Source organism: Alosa pseudoharengus, unplaced genomic scaffold, assembly GCF_046254945.1.
Source record: "Alosa pseudoharengus isolate Yale_2024_CS ecotype anadromous, Long Island Sound unplaced genomic scaffold, YU_APseudo_1.1 YU_APseudo_1.1_scf_17, whole genome shotgun sequence".
Lineage (NCBI taxonomy): Eukaryota > Metazoa > Chordata > Actinopteri > Clupeiformes > Clupeidae > Alosa > Alosa pseudoharengus.
The window spans coordinates 36,282,406-36,309,404 of record NW_027468640.1 but is presented as its reverse complement, the minus strand read 5'-3'; the positions used below and the strand labels follow the sequence as shown (position 1 = coordinate 36,309,404).

The following is a 26,999-nucleotide window of genomic DNA, read 5'->3' as shown; positions in this document are numbered from 1 at the left end:
AATCTCAAATGAAGCTTCCATGGGGCCTCTCCTTTCATGTGCTGGCCATTTTAACCCACATTTGTTTTGTTGTGCATGTTCTATGTGCATCTCTCTCTGTGTGAGTGTGTGTGTGTGTGTGTGTGTGTGTCTGTGTCGACATGGCAACGGAGGAGTCTGAACCAATGACCAGAGACAGAGACTTTCAGTATGCAAACATGGGGGTTCATTATGTCAGCACTGAAACAGAGCTATCGGCTGCACCTGGCTCATTTGATTGGCAAATGAGAGCCGCGCTGCTCGCTTGCCCGCGGCAAGCTTTTGACTGGTGTGCACGGTAATGACGTGTCTATCTTGAAATCCTCTAAATGATTTTGGACATTAAGCGTTATCATAAAAGGATTTGATAAGGCACATATAGGCTAGATTTATGCAAGTGAACACCTTTTAGACGGTCAGAAATGATATGTTAAAAGATTCTGATAAAATAGAACTAAAAGAATTATAAAAGAACTAAAAATATATTCTCAGGGAATGTGCACAGTGTGTGCATGTACTCAGTTTTAAATGCTGTGAGTTACCTTGCCATGATAACTGACTTCTTAGAGAAAGTAATTGAGCCTCACATGCTATTTCTCTTCTATTCTATTTCTAAGGATTCTTTCTTCTGTCGAGTGTGTTTCGGGGTCGGTCAACATCTCTTTGTTCCAGCTCTGCTTCATTTCCCCAGCACAGCTAAACAAAGTTTTACCTTCACAGTCTGATGGCCAAAACTGGCCACACTCATATCTCAGAGCCAACTGGCAAAGGCATGGGGAGTTGGCATCTTAAAGGTGCAAAGCCCACTTTAACATTTCAGTCTTCAGTCTTTTACTGCCGAATGAAATAAACACATCCAGTTGTAAAACAATTGCTGTTCATAGTAATCTCGTCAGTGTGCACCCAAATCAGGGGAGTCGATCGGTCAAATAATCAATAAGCGGACCTTTGAAGCTAAACAAGAGGACTGTAGACTGCCCCCTACTCTTACTCTTACTCTTGCATGTTATGTGTTTGAGAGGCCTTAAGGAAGGGGTAGAAATAAAACAAGGAAGGTTGGTAAATGGGAAGAAAGAAGTTGATACAGAGAGCAGGAGAGAGAGAGAGAGGGGAGGAGAAGGAGGAAGAGGAGGAGGGCTTTGTTGGGGTCCCCAGCGTCTCTACTCACCTTCAGGTCGCGATGGACCACGCCCATCTGGTGGCAGTGGAGCACGGCCTCTAGGATCTGCTGAATGCAATGACTGCATGCAAACAGCAGGGGGTGTGGGTTAGTGACAAGCTCACACTCACTGTCTGTGCGCGCTTATTGAGACCCGGGAGAGAGAGGGACAAAGCGCTCCGCTGGTGTGACCGCAGACTGGCAGTGGTGGTGATGATGGCCATCAGGGAAAAAGAACTCCTCATTCTACAGTATAAAATCTACACTTAAGGCTGTTGCTGGGTTTGCCAATTTAGTCCCAATTTAGTATACATGGGAAAATCCATACATGATCATATTGCCAAAAAACATTATGCCTTTTTAATTGATACTCTTACAATATTAGCACATTGTTTATGGTCATTGTTTAGTGTTGTTGTAAAGTAGGCTGTAATCCAGTGGGAGATGAGGCACCCCACCATCTGCCCTTGCTGCCGTGGCATCCCCCGGGCACGCCACTGCCCTCTCCCCCGGGACTCAAAACAGAAGTGGTGTTTACTCTGCAGGCTCCTGAGCGCCCCACTCTGGGGGCACAACAGACCGGGGGGGGGGGGGGCAGTGGAGAGTGAGGATAAGGTGGAGGGAGGGGTGCTGCTCTGTCTACCCACCGTCCACTCCAGCCCGGTCACCCCCACCGCACCACCTCCCTGACCCCCTGACCCCCTGACTGTTGCACCCCCTAGACCAGGCTGCACAGCAGGACCAGGGAGCCACTACTCAAGAGAGATGCTGCATGCATGTGGCCTTGGCTCCTGGGGATTTGTTGGGGATTGTGAGTCAGGTTATATGCATCCATCAACTCTCCAGGAACCGGATCATGCCTCACCCCTCCCTAGATTGGGTGGCGGCGGAGGGGCACTAGTAGCTCTTGGGTGGGTGGGTGGTGGTATCAAGTCGGAGGTCAAGGGTCAGTGAGTCGCCATGACAGGGAGGCAAGGAGGGAAGGTGGAAGGTCAGGCGGGCGGGCGGGCGGGCGGGCAAGGGAGGTGGGGGGTGGGGGGGTGCTCGGTTGTTAATTGTATTGTCCAGATGTGGCTAGCCACATGTTGACATGTCGGCCCTGGTGCACGTACTAACCTTCAGGTCTCTGTGTACTATGCCATTTTGGTGACAATGATTTACACTTTCTAGAATCTGCTGTATGCAGTGACTGTGGAGAAACAAGGCCAGAGACAGACAAAAGAGAGAAAGGAAGAGAGAGAGAGAAAGAGAGAGAGAGAGAGACAGAGAGAGAGAGAGAAAGAGAGAGAGAGTGTGTGAGAAAGAGTGAAAGTGAACGTGAGAAAGAGAGAGAGATAGAGATAGAGATAGAGAGAGAGAGAAGAGGGAGTTCCAGCCGCAAGACAGAAAACAAAAACAAGACAGGTATATAAAAAGACAAAAACAACATAAACTGACCCCCAGCTATTATGTTAAATCAACTTTTTCAGTCATATGCAAGTGTTTTTCTTTACTTGTTGAAGCTCTTTTGTTCTTTTATTTCTGGGGAATAATGTTTTTGCATATCAATTGAAATAGCTTCCAGTAATAAGTTTTAAGAATTTCCAGCCTGAAGAAGTGTGAGAAGTGACCTTGTATTTCCTTATTGGATATGAGCAATGTCCAATCAGAGAACATATTGACAAATGTTTGACATTGTCCCCAAGAAGTATGATGAAACAGACAATAGAAACAAAAGAAACTGAAACTGTAACAGACATGAGAAGTCAATAAAAAAAGCGAAAGAGGCACAAGCTAAACACAATATGCAACAAGACTACAAATATAAGAAACAGTGAAATGTGAATACATGTGGATCCTCAAAAATAACTTAATGGGGCATTAAATGCTTAAAGTCATTAACACCACACACATTACAACACAAATGATTACCCATATACATTCATAAATTAAAGAGGAAGACTTTTCATTACTGTACTTTTGATATTAATCATTAATGTAATCAATTAATGTATTTTTTAACACTAGCTTTGTTTGGCAACACTGTATCCAAACAGCTAATAAAGACACTTTGAATCTGAACCAGAATGTGAGTTCCTCTGCTGTGGGGTGAAGTGTTTGTGTGGACAGCACTGACCTGGCATCTGCTTCGCTATAGTACTCTCTGGCCACAATGTCCTCGAACAGTTCCCCTCCAGTGACTCTGGAAATGTGGAGGAGAAAATGAGACAGTTTAATTCCAGGCTTCAACTTCTGCCGAGCGGCGGGAAACCTGGGCAGCAAGTGCAATTAGTGGTCTAAATTTGCCGTTCAGGGACCGGTGCTGAGGGGGAGACGTTACACAAGGACAGGCTCTGTGCTCGCCAAAAAAAAAGGCCAAACTAACACAGAGATGTGGTAGGCTGGTGCAGCTTTTGATAGGATTCATAGTACCATTTTTTTCTTCTCCTTGCTAAACATGCATTATTTGGAACAGTACTGTGTTCATTCTAATGGGCCCAAACAATGGGCCATATAGAACAGTACAGAACTTACAGTCTATAGCAAAACAAAGAGCACAATCTAGAGCATTGCAGGTATAGTACTTTGAGATGACTCATTTTAACAACCTTTTTCTTTGTGAGGTGACCTTGGGTGTCATTAAATGCGCTTTAAATAAATAAAATGTATTATTATTATTATTATTATTATTATTATTATTATTATTATTATTATTATATGACTATTTCTGAATGAAGAGATTTTCAATAAACTACAGCTCCCTGAAATTGCAAAGTAAGGATCTTGCTTATCGTACACAATTAACAAATAGATTATTTACAAATAGATAACTAACTAATAGATAATTAGGGCCCATGATGTCATTTCCCTTCATGTGAATTTGAGCATGATTATTTTCTACACAGAATACGCTTCTTCCAAACTCATCAACTTTTCCCCCAGCTTGTTAAAACTACACACTTTGCATAGGCTACTTCTGCTGGACTGAAATCACAGATCTCAGATAACCCAGGGTGTGCTAAACAAATCAGAACAGGTCAGTGATTACTGCCATTACAGCAGGGCCTTGTTTTGGTAAACACATGTCCAGCTCCAAGAAGACGGCTTTAGTAAGGTCTAAGACAGAGGAGTGTGAAGGCAGCGTCCAGACTCTGCAGTAGTGGAGCTCATTTCCTCCATTTAATGGCTGTTTATTCAGCCCTTCTCACACTGGCCTCTGAGGGACCTGCCCAATGGAGTAATACTTCAGCAGGGAAAGCACATTTGAATGAGAACAAAATCACAGGATATCCAAATATCACTGTTTGTGACTGTTTGGAATGTTTTATTTGGCTTGCCAGGTTATAAAAAAACATACTTTTAAACCATTTCTTACTTAAAATAACTTGGCCTTTATGTGAAAGCAAAGCCAAAGGGTGTATTCAAGTATATTGTGGTTTTAAAGCCATTAAAGCCTACATCCATTTAATGTACCTTCAAATCTGTAACTAAGTGAAAAGTAATGGACCTTTAACGGCACATCCCTGCCTTCCTCTCTGCCTTCGTGCTGTTCTGTTTCAGGCACTTGAAGCTTCCAGACGGGTAATCCAGTACTGGACATTAGCCAAGTCAGAACCAGCACAATACAGGGTGGCTTCATACAGCCAGAGACTTTCTAACGAGGAGACACAGCACTCAAAACATCCTCCATAGAAATGCTGAAGAGCTTAGTTTATAACGCCAATATTGCAGTTGTCTACTACCCTGGGTTTTCCCATGCTGCCTTACGCGCGCAATTTTATTCACGCTGCTAGGCAGCCTGGATTCCATGGAGCAAATTTTCGCCTCAGCTAGGGGGCCAATCACAGAACGGAGGGAGGGCAGCAAGACGATGACGACACACCGAAACCGTTATGAGCTATGTACAGGCGCATTTGATAGACATTCGTAGCGCCCAATAAACGGCTCTGGGCATTCGTAAACCACGTTTCAAATATGAGAAAATGAATGTCTAGTTCCTATGTGAATACATCGTGCCAATCATGTGTTGTGATCTCGCCGCTGGAGCAAGATTGGTGTCGTGAAACCTTGCGCACGCGCATTTCTGCCGAAATAGATGCCCGATAAGTGCCCAAAAAGCGTTGCAATATGGCCGCCGAGGGGAGGGACTTGCCTAAAAGGACTTTGATACAGCATACTCTATCTGGAACTAGGAACAGTGTATTGTGTTTAAAAGAATTTAACTGATCAAGGAATGAAATGTTGTGCACAACATCTGTGTATCCTCTTCATCCTATCATCCACTTCCTGATGAGCCATAACACATGACACATGATACAATTTGGCTCCATTACATTTAGCTTAGCTCTTGGAACTTCACAACCTTGCTGAGCTGAATGTTACCATTGCTACCATCTACCAGTGATCCCATCAGTCGTCACCATAGCACATTTTCGACGTAGCAAAGGATATACCAGCAGCCACGAAGGGTGGACATTCAGACTCAGGGGTCACACGGATGGGAACACAAATGGAGGGTGGGAGTTGGCAATGAGAAAGGTGGACAATCAGTGAGGGAGATGACCCTCTGGAAAAAGCAATCGTGATAATCCACATCAAACGAGTAGAAACTAGTGTATAGAAACTTGTGGATGAGTGTGATGATAGCAATGTGAAAATGCATTCTACTTTGATGACAAAGAGAAGCCTGTAAGAATTAGTCTCGGGATAGAGAGCTTGGCAATTTGGCAATTTCTATTCAAGGGCAAGCAAGCAGGTGTTATGCCGTCACGTCATATGGAGTCAATGGTTCGGCTTGAGGCGCTGAGGAATCCAACGGATGATTAAACCTTCCTCATCTTGTACGTGTCTTAGGGCAGCAAATCGTTCAGAGTTTTATCGATTAGCTAATTGAGTGCATGCTACACTCCCTCAGTTAATTAGCAACACAGTGCTCCTTTGAGAATAAGCTTGGTGTTTGGGAAGCAGATCAAGCAAAAGGAGGTTAGGCTGGCCAATATGAAAGTGCACAGCTTCCCACACACACGAGCACTCAGACCAAGATGGCTTTCATGAATAAGAGAGGCCCAGGAATTGTTAGCACTTTAAGTGATGAAATGACCATAGTGCAATCGCCTTTGGGCCTTCCATAAAAAGCCAACTGACAGAGAGAGAGAGAGAGAGAGAGAGAGAGAGAGAGAGAGAGAGAGAGAGAGAGAGAGAGAGAGAGAGAGAGAAATGAAATGATGAGAGAGACTAGACCAGAGGGCAGTCTGTCAACTCTCTTCCCCCGGCACTCGGCCAACCGTCACTATTCACAGAGTTGTGACTCACGCTGTTGCATATTCACAACTTCCCACTCGGCTGTCGGCGGCAGCCGGCTTTTTCGAGAGAAAAAAAAGGTTGTGCATATCTGATGGGCAGGCTGCCCAGGTACACCCAATTACAAAGTACAGAAATATCACCTGCCTTTCATTTCCCCCTGGACCACTGTGGCACTTCCACATTCAAAACAGAGAGTGATGGGAGGAGGTTTTGACATTCAATAAGTGCAGGAAGAAATGTTCATGCAGTATGAACCTGTGCAGCATGCTATAATTTATGTTACTTTCTGGACCTTTTCACAAGTCAAGAACATTTAATTCTTTCTTACTTTGTTTGGCCAACTACTCTGTTCTTTCTGATTTTCCATCTTTTTTTTTCTGCTAGTCCCTTCCATCAAATCCTTACATGTCATTAAACATGGCGTGAATTATAAACACACAAATAAACAAAACGCATTCAAATGTAGGCTGTAGACAGTTAAACAGATGTTTGTAACCAGCTAGTCCCCCACCCCTCAACAGAGTACAGTTCATGCTTTAGAGGAGACGCCTCTGAGACAGACGGACAGATGAACGGCCGAGAACATTGTGTAGAAACGCGCTGGGCTCTGACAGCTGCAGCTGCTGGCGGTGGCAATGTAATTAGCATGGAGCCCACTCAGCTCATCACTGTCATACACAAACACTGCCTTGGATTTCAGAGCTCATTTGGAGCGTTATGGGGGAGGGGTGGTGCAGGTGAAGGTGCTGTGAAGAGGATGTGTAACTGCAGGTACTACATATGCTGTTGGGCTTTCTTACATTTATTTCCATACTGTTTTTTTTTTTAATGCATATCTTCAAAGAACAGGCTTCGATGAGATCTGTGTGTACAGTATGTCCACAGATGGAGGCATTGATGGATAGTGTGTATCTTGGAGATGCTGGATCCATGCATCAGTAATGGGCCAGCCATACAGTACATATTTCATGTTTATGAGTGAGCTATGTAAACACACACACATGCACGCACACACACACACACACACACACACACACACACACACACACACACACACACACACACACACACACACACACACACACACACACACACTCACACCTGCATAGAATCAATGTAACGATTCTGTATAATGGATGTCACAAGAAGCTCACAGCAAATCCCATTAGAGACCTCTGCTGCCAAAGTTCAAAGGTCAACAAGTAATACAGGGATAACATGGGGTGGCAAGGTGATGAAGACATCCCATCCTTTGGGGAGAGATACGGCAGATTAAAGAGACCACTAATGGTCTCATGCTTTCAGCTCTGACCATCTCTTCTACCTCTGGAAAGGAAGCGTATAGAAAAGGAACAAGTTGTACAAGTCAAATGTACAAGTCTTTCTGCACACAGAAACTGTCATTAAAAAACCTGCTAACATATATCGGTAGATCATATTTTTATAAGTACTGTAATAAGCCCCAAGAAGCTAGCCTGGCTCCGCCTGTCTACGTACTTCCGTACATTGTCCTACATTACTCTGTGAAGTCACGAGAGTCTGGTATCCAGGCTACCAAGAAGCTGTAGGTTCCAGTGATTTCAGAACAGCTAAGGGGTTGTTAGGTATGAAATATATATCCACTATCAGAATGGTTGCCAAGCAATGCCACTCTAACTTGTATATCAATTTGTGGTGGCAAGGTAGAACGAAATGTGGTCAATGTTTTACAGGTTTTACAATGGCGTTGAACGTGATTCAGTCAATCATACTCAAGGACCAGAACTATCCATTTTAGAATGTCCATGTTTGTCACTGTATGTTGTTATATCATAAAACATTTTCAAAACTCGTATGACAAACTTGTATTCTTAAATTTAGATAGGAAATGAGCAAATGCACACAGCACATAGACTGCAGACATGTTTGCTCTGATAATGACCTGCTACCCAAAGGAATGTGGACACTGATCCAGTGTGTGCCGTAGATCCCCATTTTGCTGTAACCGATTAATTCTGGGCCTGTTGGGGGGTAAATGAACTGGCCCACAGATACATTGATCCAAGGCAGTAAATTGTGACCAGTTCTAATGATTACTTCCACAAATCTACCGGGAATAGTTTAGCTTCACTGGAGACCTTTAAGAAGACATTTTATTGAGCTACACTGTTTCATACACAAGACTGTAATAGGCAACTACTTTGAAAGATTATGCTGCCTCGAGATAGACCAGTGGCTTCTGAAAAGTGACAAATTGCTTGGTTGAAAAGGACCCTTCTATCTCCCGGAGGAAAAACCTTGCACTACTATATGTCATATGCTCATCTCACCCCAAAAAGACTGAGAACTGACAAAGGTGTTTTATTGTTACTCTCTTAACAGCTGGAAACTGTGAGAGGGCTGTTATCCTCAATGGATCTCTGGAATGACTTTTCAAAAATTACCCCTGTGAGCGTTTCAGTGGATTCTTACTGAATTCTTCTCTGGAGTCAAGTCATAGAACCCTAGATTATTCTTCCCTGGTACAATAATAGCCATGGTTATTTCTCTAGGCAATTTTGAATGTAAATTAAAACAGCGCTGGTATGTGATGTGACTCTTTACCTGTGGGCTCTTTTGCCTGGGAAATTTCCCTGTGCTACAATATCCACGATGCTATGACAACAATAACAACAACAAAATTGAGTGTTGGTGTTTTGAAGTGATAAAAGCAAACATTACTTACAAATCGAAGACAAGGTAGTGGAATCCTTCTTCAGATATGCTGTCATGAAGCCGCACTTGAGAAAAAAGACAGAGAGACGAAGGAGAGGAGCAGAAGGGAAGAAGAGAGGGAGAAGAGACGAGTGTTATTTACAAATCAACCAATCACACAAATGAATCGCAACCCATACCCATAGATTCATGGCAACTGGTCATTGGCAAATGTCAGAGATGAGTTTTTATTCATCATCCAACTCTACGTCCCCTCTCATCCACTATTGCCCACTGATGAGCGTCTGCCATGTCGGCCTATCACCAACACTAAGAGGTCACACTTGACCCTTCTCCTTCCACCAACACTAAGAGGTCACACTTGACTCTTCTCCTTCCACCAACACTAAGAGGTCACACTTGGCTCTTCTTCTGTGATCCCTCATTGGTGGACTGTTTAACCTATTGCTCTTCATTCTAGCAATATCTTCAGACTCACCTATTTACCATATCTGTGTGTATGTGTGTGTGTGTGTGTGTGTGTGTGTGTGTGTGTGTGTGTGTGTGTGTGTGTGTGTGTGTGTGTGTGTGTGTGTGTGTGTGTGTGTGTGTGTGTGTTCGTGTGTGTGTGAGTGAGTGAGTGAGTGAGTGAGTGAGTGAGTGAGTGAGAGAGAGAGAAAGAAAGAGAGAGATTGAGCCCTTCTCCAAATATATAAGAGGGAAAGACTACTCCATTACTGATATGATCCTTTTCAGAGGGGCCGCTGGGTCTCTTGGAGCCTCCACACATCATTTGAGATGCCATGTCAAAGCTAACGTGACATGAGCCCAGAACACAGCGTCCCAGTGTATCACCACAGGGCTGAGGTGTAATGTCCCCGCATGGCTGCTGCCGTGGAGTTTACTGTACGTGCACAGTACAGAGTGTGAAAAGCAACTTCCTCTTTTGGAAGGAGACTAACGCGTGATGGTGAAGTTGGCTTTAAATCTGAATATGGCAATGCATAATCACACTGGGGGAAATACAGGACTTAATGGTCCTTTCTATTTACCCATGAAGACATACCAGCCATTTTTCCATCAAGCGTAATAATGTGAATTTTGAACGCTCAAAAATTGAAATCCCAAGTGGAAACAGCTGTTCACAACTCCTCCCTTGATTAGGAGAGTATCCATATTTAATTAGCATAATAGAGGAAATGGAAACACACAGACTTTTCCTTTAGCCGAATGATTAAGCCCCTCTACACTATACTACACTACCCCTATACAGTATGAATTGATCTGAGAGTCAGGAGGCAGGGGTGGAGGGGGAGGTGGGGGCAGGTGGAGGCAGGGGTGGAGGGAGGGGTGGAGGCAGGGGTGGAGGGGGAGGTGGAGGCAGAGGTGAAGGGAGGGGTGGAGGGGGAGGTGGGGGCAGGTGGAGGCAGGGGTGGAGGGAGGGGTGGAGGCAGGGGTGGAGGGGGAGGTGGAGGCAGGGGTGGAGGGGGAGGTGGAGGCAGGGGTGGAGGGGGCTGGGGGCTCCCCTTTCATTTTGTCTCTCCTCTCAGTTCTGAGTGACAATCAGTGTCAGCAGGAGCACTCTGGACTGATGACAGCCAGCAGCTCGCACACTAGAAATGGCAACTAACTAACATTAAGACCCTGGAGGACTCAGGCAAGTGGTGTGTGTGTGTGTGTGTGTGTGTGTGTGTGTGTGTGTGTGTGTGTGTGTGTGTGTGCATGAGTGAGTCAGAGTGCGAGAGAGAGACAGGAGGTTATGAGTGTGCATGCATGTGTGTGTGTGTGTGTGTGTGTGTGTGTGTGTGTGTGTGTGTGTGTGTGTGTGTGTGTGTGTGTGTGTGTGTGTTCGTTAAACCAACGATATACCAGCCTAAACAATTCCCCAAGTAATCTCAGAGATGAATGAGAAGGCGTGACCCTTTTGGAGGGGAAAGAAATGGAGATGTACAGAGATAGCAGGGGGAGGGGGGGCATACAAGAGAGGGATTCTTTACCCTTTGGGACAACATACACCCCCATCTTAGTGATGTTTACAGTCAGGGTCTCAAAGACAACATCTCCTTGGTGGAAAAAGCTGTGGCCACCCAAATCATCTGTTGTCAACAACACACGGCTAAAGACATCATTACTATGACAGGCATGTTGTTGAACCCTCACTTTTATCTTAATGACAGGGTGTACCACTGGCTGAAATTGACATAATCTTGAAAGCTACTTGTCTATACCCTAGGAGAGTGTGTGTGTCATGAAAGCTGAGCTCAAATGGGTTTGGCATCTGACCTGTGCATGAGATGCACCATGGAAACTGAGGCATGTCTGACCGCATGTTTTTGCCTGATCTCGGAGTGTTTATGTAAAACTGGCTTTGAGGTTTCAGCTGCACTGGCGTCAATTCTGTGTTTATCCTCTCCAAAAATGGAGAGTGAAGCGGGGAGGAGAGGACATGGCCCAGCCGCTGTTTTCCATGCCTGTCAAATAGATCCAGGAGCCCGCAAACACCATTTTACTGCACCGCACCGTAAATCACTTGTGCAGGGCCTTCAACACCCCTCCCCCCCCCCCCCCCCACACACACACACACATTCCCTCTCCAGTAAAAGATGGAGTTGTATTTACATTACCTCCTCTAACGTTTAATGGGGAAGGCACACACACAAACACAAACACACACACACACACACATACACAGCCTGCAGTTTCATCTGATCATCCACAGTGGCTGATTGGCAGTGGCTAGGTTATGGAACGGTCATTGTGCACTACAAACCCACAGAGGAGGACCCCCCCCCCCCCCCCCCAATTGAACAGCTTGTCTGTCTATCTATCATTCTATCCATTTCTTCATAAATCCCACCAGATATCTCAGGAGGCCGAGTAGACTGGTCAATCTGTGAGGCTTGGGGGGAAAGATGGCATCTACGGAGAGCAACCTTGGCCTCATCATCAGTCGTCTGGTAGAGTTTCAGGATCTGCTGTTGTGTGCTTTCTGCCTGGTTTCCCCCGCTCTGCGTCTCCTCCTCCTCCCTCATTGTGAAGCCGTGTCATTAGAATGGTGTTAATTACAGGCCCACCGCTCCCACGCTTGTCTGCCACCGACCTCCAGGCTTACCCATGAGCCTTTGCTAAAATGTGGCTAAGCAGCCGTGGGGGTGGCGAGGTGAAGCAGCCCTCCCTCTGTCCTCACCCCCACTACCCCAACCCCAACCTCCACCTCACACCCCCATCGCAAATCTGCAATAACAAGGGGCTTTGTTGTCAGGCATGCTCTGTGCCATTTCAAACACAGGGTATTTTCAAAAGTCTATTTAATGTGGGGATGACGTCTCTGCGGTGTGTGTGTGTGTGTGTGTGTGTGTGTGAGCGTGTGCGTGTGCGTGTGCGTGTGTGTGTGTGTGTGTGTGTGTGTGTGCGTGTGTGTGCGTGTGTACGTGTGTGAGTGATGCCTGCTAAATTTGCACGGCGGTTGTGAGACACACCATTGCCGTTTTAATGATCATGGCAGCCAGAGCCTGTGAAACAGACTGGAAACAGAGTGATGGACACAAGTGCGTTCCGTACTGCTGTAGGTTGTTCATGTATGGTGACACACCCCGCATTAAAACTGCCAAGTGACCTTTGCATGCACAACCCACAGAGCACACATGTGGGAGCTACCACTGTGACATCCCAGTGAAATGATACGGTGCAGACCGCTGTATAGATAAAGCAGTGGGGAATGTGTTTATGAGCAGCACCATTTCCCAGACAAGCTATGTTTAGTCTCTCTCTTTGTGTCTGTGTATGTGTGTGTGTATGTGTGTGTGTGTTGGTAGTTGTTAGTATCGTGTCTGGAGGCGTGTGCAAGTGTCAAAGGGTGATGATATAATCTAGCAACTTTGATGATTCTTTATCTGGGCAGCCGTGGCCTACTTTGGGCAGCTGTGGCCTACTGGTTAGCACTCTGGACTTGTAACCGGAGGGTTGACCAGTGGGCCGCGGCTGAAGTGCCCTTGAGCAAGGCACCTAACCCTTCACTGCTCCCCGAGCGCCGCCGTTGTAGCAAGCAGCTCACTGCGCCGGGATTAGTGTGTGCTTCACCTCACTGTGTGTTTGTGTTTCACTAATTCACCGATTGGGTTAAATGCTTGCTCAATGGCACTTCAGCCGTGCCTACTGGTCGGGGTTCGAACCGGCAACCCTCCGGTTACAAGTCCGAAGCGCTAACCAGTAGGCCACGGCTGCCCATCTGTTTACATCTGGATACACAGTAGAGAGTCATGGTTGTGTGTGTGTGTGTGTGTGTGTGTGTGTGTGTGTGTGTGTGTGTGTGTGTGTGTGTGTGTGTGTGTGTGTGTGTGTGTGTGTGTGTGTGTGTGTGTGTGTGTGTGTGTGTGTGTGTGTGTGTGTGTGTGTGTGTGTGTGTGTGTGTGTGGAGGGGGGAGGTACAATAGTGGAGTACCGGTAGGTTGCGTATGAAGGGGGAGGTCAACAGTTGGACTTACCGATGTTGGGATGCTTCAGCAGGCGACAGATGCGAGCCTCCCTCTCCAGCTTCTGGTGGTCTATGGGCACAGGGAGAGAGAAGAGGAACCGTGTCATGAGCCACAGAGCACACTGAGCACCTCATCAACAGCAAACAGGAACCACAGCCCTGCATAGGGATTGACTACCTTTACATGGACAACAAACATCTCCTACTGTAGGAGCAGGGTTTTAGTTTTATTTCATCGCAATTTTAGAACCCTAGATAAGCCCTAAGTCTTGAGAAATCCCTTTCTGCTAGCTGGAGTACTCCAAGAGAAACTGGGATGCTGTAGCTGATTAGAACCAAAGATAACAGAGCGGCACTCTTTAGAATCTTTGGTGAGAACACGTCGTCAGTAACCAGGATGCTAGTATCCATCATGTAAACTGGGATAAGTGCATCTAAGCCACTGTTAAGTTGAACAAGAATCGTATTACATTACATTCTTACAGAGACCACAAGTCTGTACTATGTGCAGTCAATCAGAAAGTGTCGAATCATATTCCCATTCCATTAGCATAACAGCAACTGATCCATGTGAAAAATGAGCATAGACCATACGTGATTAAAACTACTTGTACTTTAGGTGTTTACAGAAAAATAGAGATGACAACATGAGAGGACGATTTAGGACAGAGATAGGACGGCAGAAAGAGAAGCAGAAAAACAGTAGCCTAGGTCAGAGTCAGGCTAGTGCATGCACAACACTTGCTAATTCACACAGTGACTCACATTTGTTACAACAGTGAGACAGTTTTAAATACCAAGATTAGGTAGATAGATAAACACCTACGGATAAACGGATAAAACCATATCAAAATCCCGCCACATAACCTGTGTTGGTGTCTAGCGCATTCATGATACCAGAAACACAGAAGTGAATAATGCATCTCACGATGCATTTACTTTTTCCTGTGGCTTTTCCCCCACCTCAAATTACCAGAACGCTGCCACTCAGAGGGCAGGAAATAATGAATCCATAATTCATTTGAGCCCGCGAGGATGAGTGAGTGTAAACAGCGTGAGTGCTTCATAACAGCGCGTTTGTGGAAGGCAGAGTCAATAATAACCGACTGCAGTGGGAGCCTGCAGAGGGGAGCAGGCGGGGGGTGGGCTGCACTGAAGTCACACTCCCGGGGGACAGGGGACAGTGTGTGTGTGTGTGTCCGTGTGCACCTTTTTGTGCATCTTATGTCCAACTTGTCATGTGTGTGAGTGCAGAGGCCAGCTGAAGAGTCGAGGCAGACCGGGCCCTGCTGTTGCTGAGTTTCCCTGTCAGTGGTTGAAGTTGCCTTTCCTACCTCAGTTTGGAATAAACCCACAGAGGTTTTTTTAGCCGATTTTTCACTTTGTAGTGTAACTTTGTAACTTTGTAAGTCTTCTTTCTAAAGTGGTTCTGAGATGTTTTTCAGGTATCAGTGTCTGTAGATGTAACAGAGCTAGAGAGGTAGAAAAAAAAAACAAGAATCTCTTCAATATTGTAGAATGCACTTTCAATTCCTCCATGTCTCAGTTAGGTTTTACATATTGTAAAAAGAAAGAAACATGTGTGAATTATTTATATGTGGTACAGTAGATCTCACTGACGGGTTGTGAAATATTCACCGTGTAAGTATTTCATGAAGCTCATCCTGGGTTTGTTTTGACACTGGGTGCACTCTATGGAGCTCCTGGAGCTTCCTAAACATCAGGAGCTTAAGTCTCTTATATAAAAAGCTCCCCTGCATTGTGTTTTGCTCTGAAAGTATCACAAACACTTCCAAGTGCACCGTCTCTTTGTATCCATACTTGATTTGTTTTGTCCCAGTGTGGACTCTACTGGCCCTTTGACCGAGCACTCGGGGCATCCCACTGGATCTCTGGCGGCTCACTGTACCGCTGCCGTCGGAGAGATCAGAGTGGTACTGGGATCAGAGGACGGCAGACGTCTTGACCTCTCACCTTTACACGGACATTGCCTCTCTGTCTGATTGCTCCATCTCTGAGATATCTGCTTGTCTCTCGGTTTGTGTCTATGTACATCTATCTATCCATCTCTCCCTCTCTATCTCTATCTATTGCTCATCTGTTTCTTTATGCAACCCTCACATCTCTTTCTCACTCTCCAATCTATCCATCCAGTTATCTCTCCATCTATTTAAACATCTATGCATCATCTCGACCTTCACCCTCTCACTCCAATCTACCCGGCAACACTCAACTCAGCGGTGATTAATGAGAGCTATGCTAATTCCATTTATCAAACATTCATACCACAAGATTAGAAGGGATCCATTTAGGTCTGCCCATGTCCTTCCCTGATCTTGGGACTGAAGATGGGACCGTGGCTCCAACAGGAGACGAACCAATAGTCAGACTCTATAACCTTTTATTGAGTGCACAGGTTTACAGCTATATCCTAATGTAGTGGACTCTCCAAGGTCCATTGTTACTGTATACAAATATTGTTTTTTTTTCACCCCTGTACGTACTGTGGATTGTTTCATCAATATGCTCAGTTATTGCTCCTCAATTTCCCTTTTCTGACAAGGTATATTGGGTTACAGGTATGGTTGGTTTGGGTCATTTTGACCAAGTGCTTTGTTATGCTTTCCCCATTTTTCATAAGTTTTATGATGCACCACTTGGACTGTTTCCACAAGCAATTATTATTATTATTATTATTATTATTATTATTATTATTATTATTATTATTTTTATTTATTTGTTTTGCTGAAAACCACTAGGCAGAACCAGAGCCATATAAAGGTAGAGTTGCGACAACTCCATTGACGCTAATGTTCCATTTTTTTCCAACAATGGCAGCTAATGGAAGCCTCAAATAGTTCCCGGAAGTTAAGTAAGAGATAATGTATTGTCCGCCGGTAATTATCAGAAAATAAGTCCCGACAGGGAGAACAGAACCCTGACGCGCAGCAGAGGGGTTTTGCTTCGACCTGAAGGGACTTATTTTCTGATAATTACCGGCGGACAATACATTATCCCGCTTATTACACGGCTACTTGCCAAAACGAGAAAAGAAACCTAACACAATGAATCTTTAAAAATGATTTTGCTACCGTTTCGTGTCTTCCGCTGACAAAATAAATAGTTCGCCACACAGATAGAACTTGGCAGTTTCAGATGTTGCGTGGCAACGTCTTACTAGCTTACTTTCCCTTTCAATGAAATTCCATTGCAATAAGCGAACGGAATTCTTGCGGAGGGATATGAAAGACGTTAATCAACCCGTTGCCATTGACAGCGGTGATTATATACTTTGCCAGTGATTTATATAGATTTAACATAGGCCCGAACGTTGGGAAGGCCCATTCATGTGAATGGAACTTTCTGCAGCACTCTGAAGAGCCGTGTAATAACAATTAATAATAGCAGCAGTGCAGTTACAGCAGTATAGACTGTTTGTAGCCAACATTTCAGACTCAGATTTACATTCCTTTGCCTCATCCGAATAATAATAATAATAATAATAATAACAGTAATAGTAGTAAAGTAATAGTAGGCTAATAGCCTAATTAAAATAATAAACGACTAATCGACTATGACTTTTCTGTTGCTCAGTCTTTATCAGTTCCTCATCAAATAAATTAAAAGAGGCTAAAAGCCCAATAAATGTGCCACACGTAATAGCCGAATATAAGATACCCCTTGCCAAACCCATTTCAATTAGGCAGCACTACACCACCACGAACAAGCTGTCATTAAGTTTTTGCGTTTAGTAGGCCTACAACTTTTATGACGTGACGTTTCTTGGGCATTTAGCTTCACTATCACGTCAAGTTGTAGGCCATGCTCATCTAGGCTATGGATTTAAGTGGCTTAAAGGCAGCAAAAGTGGGATATAGTGCAACTGCTTCCCCAAAACAATTCCTCCATAACTGTGTATATTTAATAGTTTGATATGTGGATAACTTTCAGTGGACTAAACAAAAGGTATAGATTTTGTTATCAAAAGGCCAGCTGGTTCGTTATATGGCGAAGCATATAGCCAACTTTGTTTGCAGCAGTGAAGCTGAGTTTGTTGTTAACATTGTTGGTAACTGTCAGGGAATTTAACCCCAACAAATATAAATACAAGAACCACAACACGTAGTATGGCTTTGCCCACAAACTCTGGTACCAAGAGGAGAGCCTGCTAATGTAAGGAAGAATTCCTCAAACCATCAGTCTCTGACTCTGCAGCCCAAAAGCTGTGTCTTTTATTGTACAGATGCACACAGAAAATAGGAAGCAAGACATAGCGACTTCATTGTGACATACTCTTATCTCACCCACACACACACACACACAGACAGGGTGCAGTTCCTGTCTGTCTGGGTGCACACTTAACTTGTACTCTCTGTTCTTAGAACTCAGCACAACAACATTTAACTTGAACTCTCTGTTCTTAGAACTCAGCACAACAATATTTATTGCTTATTATACGGCTCTTCACAATGCTAGTAGAACGCTCCATTGACTTGAATGGGATTTCCCAAAGTTCTACGGTAAAATATATTCATGTAATTACCGCTGCAAACATATAATTACCGCTGTCAATGGCAACGGGTTTTGTGCTTCTGATACATCTTCCATATCACTACGCAAGGACATGAACTTCATTCAAAAGTGAAAGCAGACGGTTGATCAGCTGTGTTCTAAAGAATGTTTGATTCAAGTTCAGCAGCGTGTTTCTGCAAACTATTTGTTTCTCAGCAAATGTCACGATGAACGGTAACAAATAGGCTAGGCTATGTAGGCTAAAGTCATATCGTGGAGTTTATTATTTCGTTTTGGCAAGTAGCCGTGTAATAAGTGGGATAATGTATAGAACGCCGGTCATTACTGGGAAAATAAGTCCCTTCAGGGCGGAACAAGACCCCTCCGCTGCGCGTCGGGGCCCGGTTCGCCCTCTCGGGACTTATTTTCCCAGTAATGACCGGCGTTCTATACATTATCCCTTACATAAGAAACACTAACAAGTACTGTACATTGACTCTTTGCACTTACTAATCATATCCATGATCTGTCCATACACAGATAAATAAATTGCATCCAAAGCAAAAGAGGCACCCCTTACTAAAAACTATGTAATGCAAGTTGCCCAATCAAAATACACGTGTATGAGTTAATTCTGTGTATTATTTCCAGATTAACAAGTAAGATGATAAAAAGGAAGAAAGTCATGGATAGTAAGAAAGAGATATAGAAATGAAAGAATGAGATAAAGAGGAGAGAGACAGGCTGCCAGAGGACGGAGAGAGAGACAGAGAGAGACGATGAGGAGGAGAGAGTTCCTTTCCCTGGGGAAATAAGACCCGCTCCAAGACTGGCACTGCTAATCTTAACAGTCAAGTTCAATTGAACTGAAGATGCATCCATAATCCTTCCTCTAATCATGGCTCCTCACGGAGCTCTCCAGCACTCGGGATCCGCCTCTTTAAGTAATAGAGCAGCCCTGCCATCTAAATCTCTACAACTACTGTAGATGCCCTCTAGGACACCACGCCCAAATACAGCCAAGCCAATCAAACATGGCAGCACACTTAGCAACGATTTCACTCACTCCTAATCCTAGCTACCTGGATCAAATGAGATTCACTCTTTGCAACAAAAACACTTCCTCCAATCAAATGTGCTTTCTTTGAGATGTAATCCCAGATGGACAAGTCAGATGTATTATTACAGGCCCATGAAACTAGGGGCTTTATGCCGCCCAGGGGGGCTCTCCCCTGTTGGTCTTGCTAGGCCTTTCCCTGCAGGTGCATTTGCCGCAAATGAAAGCCACTCTTTGCGAGCCCTCCAATGAAATCATCTCTCTTTGAGATGCAATCCCAGACGGACCACTCAGATGTGCTTTTACAGGCCCTTAGAATCAGGGGCTTTGTCTGTCTTGCTAGGCCTCTCCCTGGCGGAGCGGTTGTGGCCTCAGCTCCTAATCTCTGATGTAACAGGATTTAAAGGGAGGTAAGTGTTGACTTGATGCTTCGCTTGTGTCGTCGTCAGCGGTGGCTCTCTCTGAGGTCCGCCTACCATTACACAAGCCCATTACAGCACGCTTAACATGACCACTAAGCCTGAACTCCGGTCAGCAGGAAAGAGAGATGAGGGGGAGAGAAAGAAAGGCCGCTAGATGGAGTGAGATGGAGAGAAAGACAGAAGGAGAGGAGGGATAGACACAATCTCTCCCAGCAGAGAAATTAAGGCATCAGTTGACTTGAACATAAAAGAATTCAAATTGAATTCAAATAAGTGCAGTGACAGAGCAAATGTAAAGCCTTGCAGGACATGGTTGAGTAAATCCAATGACCTCTTTACCTTGACTGGATTATATGACCCTATGGGCCACTTCGCTTAATGTACCATCACCATCATGCTATGGACTACACTCTATACAGTTTACCAGTAGCCTATTGTCCACAATCAGATCCATTAACTCATCAACAAATCTATAACATAAACAAATCAAGTCAAAACAGCACCTACTCATGACTTAACATTAATCCATTAGCTACCCACTTATAAGAACCTTAGCAACAGATGTCGCATCAAACTCTCATAATTGGAACACAGACATCACACTTCACAGATGGTGTACCAGGTTCATTATCAGTGAATATGCCACACACACATGCACGCGCGCACACACACACACACACACACACACACACATATAAACACATGCGTGCGCGCACACACACACACACACAGCTGGAACTGTTTTTATTCATTTGTTAGTTTGATAAGTTTGTTAATAGTTTATAGTTTATTTATATTACGGTAAATCATTCCACCTTCTTAACTGTATACTATTGTCTACACTGCACTATATATCTTATACTGTTTATGCACCACCATACACCATACTGTGTTTATCAGACTGCACTTTTCTGGTTAGACGCAAACTGCATGTGGTTGTCTCTGTGCTTGTACTCTGCACAATGACAATACAGTTGAATCCTTTGGAGCCCTGGGGTCTCCTCCGTCTATCTCTTTACCTCTCCCACTCACAGAGCCAAATGTGTCTTTCAAATCTAGATCTAACATATTAAAAACAGCTTGTAACAAAAGAGAGAAGGAGGAGATCGAAACGAGGTGTTTGGACACCGAGCTGCTGACCCAATTCATGCCAGTCCCTGGCGAGAGTCAGAGAATGCCGTCAGGCTGCAGGAAACGGGGGCAGCTATTTTCAATGCAATCAAGCTGACCCCTCCCCCTGTTCACCACTCCTCTCCATCATCTGTCTCACTCTCTCTCTCTATCTCTCTCTGTTCATCTCATCACTCCATCAGTCCACCTCCTCATCACCCCACTGCAAGGCCAATGATGTGCTAGGCAGGGTTGTGCACAATTCAAATTGCAATTCTGCTTCCTGTTTGCTACCTCAATTGAAATTAGGGTTGCAAAATTCAGGGAATTTTCAAAGTTGGAAACTTTCCATGGGAATTAACGGGAATATATGGAAATTAACGTGAATAAACGGGAAATAATGGGAATAAACTGGGAATTTTTAATATGGCTAGTTTGTCTATAACAGGGAACTTAAATTTAGTGGACAAAACCCCATCTTGCAGCATAATATTAGTTAAAACAACCTGATTTAATGCAGTTTCAGTCAAATTTCTACCCTGCACATACGTCAATCCCATGCACACAGCAATCAGCATAGGCTACTAGACATAAATTCCCAGTGAAAATGTCCTCTCATGTGGGAATAACTGGTGTGAAACTGGGGAAAGTTTGCAAACAGAGTTGCCCAGTTATTGGCTTCTCGTCACTTTTGTCCTCATTCAAATGGGTGTACGTCATTTTGCATAAACTGTAATGGGACGATTAATCTGTCTGATTAAGCTTGACAACTTATATATAACTTAAATAATCTATAAGGTTTGGTTGGGGTGGTATGTTGTGTCATTATATTTTTTTTTATTTTTTTTTACCATTTTCTGGAATTCTAACTGAACAAACTGATGGTCAGTTAATGTTCCAACCAATCGGATTTTGTTGTTGAGTGGCGTGGTTTATCTTGGGCAGTTCAGTGGTTTCAGTGTTGCTAGCTTAGTACGCTAGTAAACCATAGGCAGAGAATAGGATTCTCGCTAGCATGGTAGCTAGCTTTGTATGCTAAGCTAAGTGAAAATATGAACAAACAAATCATATTGCTTATTACGAAACAAAATGTTAATGTTTGTATATGAAACAGTATGAATTACCGAAAATTCCCATTAATTTTAATAATATAATAGGTTAATTTAATAAGTTTCCGGAAATTTACCGGAAATTTTCCGGCCCTTTGCAACCCTAATTGAAATGCAAGTGAAATTCAAGAGCCAGTTTCAATTCAATTCTGGAATTTTGCACAAGCCTGGTGCTAGGCGACACACTAGTCAATAACAGGGGGCAACACAGGAGAAGTACAGAAGTATACATTTTGGTTGCACCCACATCTAAAAGAACTAGGTATTGTAAGGTCTTTTTATCATTTGTAGTTTGTCATTGTTTTGCCATTTGCTTTTGACCCCTAATGTTTCCACATCAAACTTCAGCAAGATGCAGTACGTCATCAGACTAACTCTCCTCCATCTCTCTGCTATATGGTGTGGAGTCTGCCATGTTATGCAGTGTCTTATGTCTTAAGTGATGAGAACTTATGTTTTCCTGAAAAGACTTCTTTCTGTGACAATGATAAATCGAGAATGTGTTTACAAGTTCAACATAGGATGCACAAAAAGGTGAGAACGGACACACACACGGACACACACACACACACACACACACCTCAGGGTGTCCTAGCTCACTTTACGCCCGTTCTGTTCAACGTTGCCTCATTTCAATACTGAGCCAATTATTTTGGCACAAAGAAGACAGTTTAGTAAAGAGAGCAGCTAGAGAGAGGGAAGAGAGAGAGAGAGAGAGAGAAAGAGAGAGGGAATATCCTGATACTCAAATACATCTGATGAGATGCAAAATGGTCTGATGCAGTGAGTAGCCACTCAGCTGAAAAGAAGAAAGAGGAAGAGGAAGGAGAGGAAGAAGGAGAGGAAGAGGGGGAGAGAGTGAGAGAAAGAGAGAGAGGTAGAAAGAGTGCTTAGTGCTTGTCCAGACTCACCAGAGACAGCTAGGGCTCTCCTTCATTAGGACACATTTCACACAGGAGCCTCACAGCTAAAAATAACTTCAGGCACATGCACACATGCAAACATGCACACACGCACACTGTGTTTTTGTGTTTTTTACACATCGTTAACAGCATTAAACGGTGCGATACTTTGTGTGATCGGAAAGGAAAATTGCATAATGTAAGATAATGTCCATACCCCATAGGACTTAAGGCTTGAACACATTGCCTGTGTTGCATATGCGGAACGGCTCAGTTGCTTGTTTATTTTGATTTGTGGCACCCATGTTAACAGGTTATCGCAACAGCCACAGTGTCTCCGCCATATCTGAGCTAGCAGCCTGTGTTTTTAGCTCGAGTGACTCCCGCTCCAAGGAGCTGCTGTTTGCAGGTTTGAGTCAGGCGACTATAGTTGAGCGCTGCAATTCAACACAAGGCAGGTTACATTGGTGCCGTGACCCGGATCGGAAGTAAGGTTTACACATACAGTAGCCTACATATACAGACAATTTGTGTTTAAAAGGGGGATTGGATGCCACATGTGTACTATTACTAACTAGCAGAAATAGGCTGACCACCAACCAGAAAGGAGGACAAGTTGTGTCTAAACGTGAGGACAAATTGACCAAAATGAGGACACCCCCCAATTTCTGCTTTGGGGAGGGGTGGGTAGTAAAAACGTCAACATTAGCTTTTTACATACCGTTAAAAGTATTAATCAGTGTGCTACTTATGACTGGTTAACTTTGACAATGCAACCTAGCAAAAGAGGACACTATCTAGGACAGAGGGCTTGAAATTCAGACGAATGGTCACCCGAGACAAACAATGACATTAGATAGAGCTATCATTGTGGCTAACTACCTAAGCTACTGTCAGTTTGGTCAGAAAATGTATGGAATGACAGTTGAAAGAGAAAATTATAGTGCTACTTTGTGTGTAACACGTTTATGTTTCACAAATACGACAACAATCAAGTTAGCCTCCACTACTCAACATATGCTACATATGCTGTTGGACGTAAGATAGAAAGACAATACTGAAAATTTAGATGAATGATCAGTATTTGGTTTCCTTTACTTCATTTTAAAATAATTATCGGCCGTTATAAACACTAATACTTATAGAAAGGTAAATAGATATAGCTAATAGCTAATATCGAATGATTAAATCGGCACAGCGATTTATCAGTTGGGCTCTCGCACACATGCACACACACACACACACACACACACACACACACACACACACTACACTCTCAAACAGTGCACAAACATACAAATCTCATACAAACTTTGTCTGCACGGTCTCAAAAAGCTATAGAATGGGTACCAGCTTGGCTCATCCAGGGGGAGTGTATGTATGACTCATCCGCTTAGCACCACAGAAACCAAGTATTAGCACTGGCACCATCAGCCTCCATAGTTAGAGAAGGATTATCTTAAAAACTAGCATGACCATAATTGATCACAGTCTTTATTAATTATCTATTCTCTACCGTGAATACACACCCACACACACACACAAGCCAGTGTGAATCAGTGGTAAGACACGCCTGATGACTGAGACGTGAGGCGAGCTCACTTAACATAGGTAAAATGTATATTACACACATGCAGCACACTGTATGTTCTATACTCTCTCTCTCTCTCTCTCTCTCTCTCTCACACACACACACACACACACACACACACACACACACACACACACACACACACACACACACACACACACACACACACACACACATCAAAAGAGGCTGAGTCACAGGCCTGATGGAGGGAAGTCTCCTCTGGGTCATCTTTCCACACACACTTACTTTAAAGACATCCCACTCAACACAGTCACCCTCCCTCTGAACCCACACACACACACACACACACACACACACACACACACACACACACACACACACACACACACACACACACACACACACACACACACTCACACACTCACACATGGACATAAACACACACAACACACAACATTTACAAGCATGCACATTCCATACATCCACACATGCATGCCCTCCCACACACAAACAGGATGTTTTTCAATGACTAAATGACTCAGTGATCCAAGCTCAACGTTTAATTCAGGAAACTAACCAAATTCCCCATTTCAAGGTACCTTGTGGCTTAGTCTGAAATATGACACCCACATTCAAATGCAAGAGGCCCAAAAGCAATGGGGATGCAAAAACATAGGCTGATTTTTAGAACTAATGATGCAAACTGAGCTATGGCTTTGCATAACAAACAAAGTATCTGCCAAAAAGAGTAGGGTTTGTGTGTGTGTGTGTGTGTGTGTGTGTGTGTGTGTGTGTGTGCGTGTATTTCTGTTTGCGAGTAAGTTTCGTTTTGAAAAAAGGGAACTACAGTGTATATAATGGTACAACATAATATTTTCATAAAGTAACCATCTTAAAAAAGAAAACTAATGGGAGACTTTCAGTTGAGAAGGAAAGCTGTAAAAGATTAAAACAAATAAGATAAAAAGAGAGTGTCAGAAAATGTGGGATGTGGTGAAATGTGAAATGAGAGTTCAACCCAATGTGGAAGAGAGTGTAAAGCAGACTACTCACAGCACAACAGACAGTGAGAATGAAAAGAGAGAGAGAAAAGGGAGAATTACAGACAGATAGAAAGAGAGAGTAAAAGAGCGTTTTATGCCTTTCAGACAGGAGTTCCCAGCAAAGCCCAATTAATGCCCACTGAGCCAGCAATGTGTCCACACACACACGCACGCACGCACGCACGCACGCACGCACGCACCTGAGTCAGTCCAGCCCTTTTCTCTGCCCACTGAATGTATAACAGAATACCCCCATCTATGTCTCGCTCACCGTCTCATCTCTCTCTCTCTCTCTCTCTCTCTCTCTCTCTCTCTCTCTCTCTCTCTCTCTCTCTCTCTCTCTCTCTCTCTCTCTCTCTCTCTCTCTCTCGATAGCGAGCTCATGAGATGGTGTTGCCAAGGCAGCAGAAAGTGAATGTGCTATTCTAAATTCTTGAATCACTCCCATTAAACCTGCAATCTGAGAGACAATAGCAAATCAAAGAGTGAGCAACAAAGAGGACAGAAAAGACGGAAAAGATAGCACAAATGAGAAAAAGAGAAAGAGAGAAAGAGATGAGAAAGAGAGAGAGAGAGAGAGAGTGGGGGTGGAGAAAGATGGAGACCAACACTAGGGATGAGCAGCAGGGGGATGAGTGAGAGGGGGAAAGAGAGATAAAGAGAGAAAAAGGACCTGACTGTTTCTGAGATTCTGCTACAGAACAGACAAGCCAGAAACAGAGGCGTGGGCGTCTGCAAAGGTGCCGAGAACTGAAAATAACCCTCCAAATCAAAGGGACAATGTGCATGTGTGTGTGTGTGTCTGTGCTTTAACCTACAGTACATCAGTAAATCACAGGCAATGGAAATGGTGACACATGAAAAAGCTGTGGACATATCTAATGTAAAAACCACAAACTGAACAAATGTCCCCTTTGCATGAACATATTTTAACTGGGTTTGGCCTTAACTAAATGTGTATAAAGTGAAAGCTGAATACAGTCATATTGATACGATTTCAATTGGGACTTAACTTTATTTGAGAGGGATTTCCTACATTACAGATAAATATTAGTCTTTTGTATCATCGGTGTACACTTAATTGACTATTCTACCAGTAATGCCTCTAGAAACATGCAATTTTGTACTATAGAATTCCAATGTCCCCATGCATTTCTGTGTCTCTTATGAAGGCGTGTGGTTTTGCACATTGTGCTGCCCTTCCTCCCACCCCTCAACTGACATCAGTAAGATCCAGCATTTCCAGGGGGCCAGTGGTTCCTTTTCCAGAGCCTCTGGTCTGCACGTTTGAAAAGCCTGCCTAATGGCAGTGAACAATCCCTCACAGTCACTGCTTCACTGCACCACTGGCAGCAACATAGTCCCACTGACCGCACTCCTGTGCACATTACATATTCAGGCTGCCAGCACAGAATCCATAATGGCTTGATTAACTGGCCATGGTGATTAAGTGATTAAGAAAGCATGTGCCAAAGGACTGCGGAGGATATTAAAGCATGTTGTGTGACTCACACACTCTCTCTGACATGACAAACATGTCGGCAGCACGCACAGAAGCACAAACACAACTCTGTGCACACATGGGAGTGAGATTACATGTCAATGCACAGGGTGTCTCTCTCACACAAACTACAAACACAAATGTGGCCACATGCCCACTCACACAATACTGGATGCCCCAGTGG

The 26,999-nt window shown here is 44.0% G+C and overlaps 1 protein-coding gene across 4 annotated transcripts in view; it reads right to left on the bottom strand.

Moving 5' to 3' along the window:
• The window catches only part of camk2d1 (calcium/calmodulin-dependent protein kinase (CaM kinase) II delta 1), a 79,487-nt gene that overhangs the window by 27,357 nt on the left and 25,131 nt on the right, over window positions 1-26,999 (bottom strand). For 2 of the 4 annotated variants that reach the window (XM_076289437.1, XM_076289439.1), the window contains exons 3-6: window positions 13,618-13,677; window positions 9,165-9,219; window positions 3,294-3,359; window positions 2,294-2,366 (exon numbers count right to left, since the gene is read on the bottom strand). In XM_076289437.1, coding sequence (XP_076145552.1) covers window positions 2,294-2,366; window positions 3,294-3,359; window positions 9,165-9,219; window positions 13,618-13,677 — 254 coding nt within the window. Of the gene's footprint in view, window positions 1-1,186; window positions 1,260-2,293; window positions 2,367-3,293; window positions 3,360-9,164; window positions 9,220-13,617; window positions 13,678-26,999 lie in introns of all 4 variants that reach the window. The other 2 variants (XM_076289436.1, XM_076289438.1) reach the window with 1 other exon arrangement.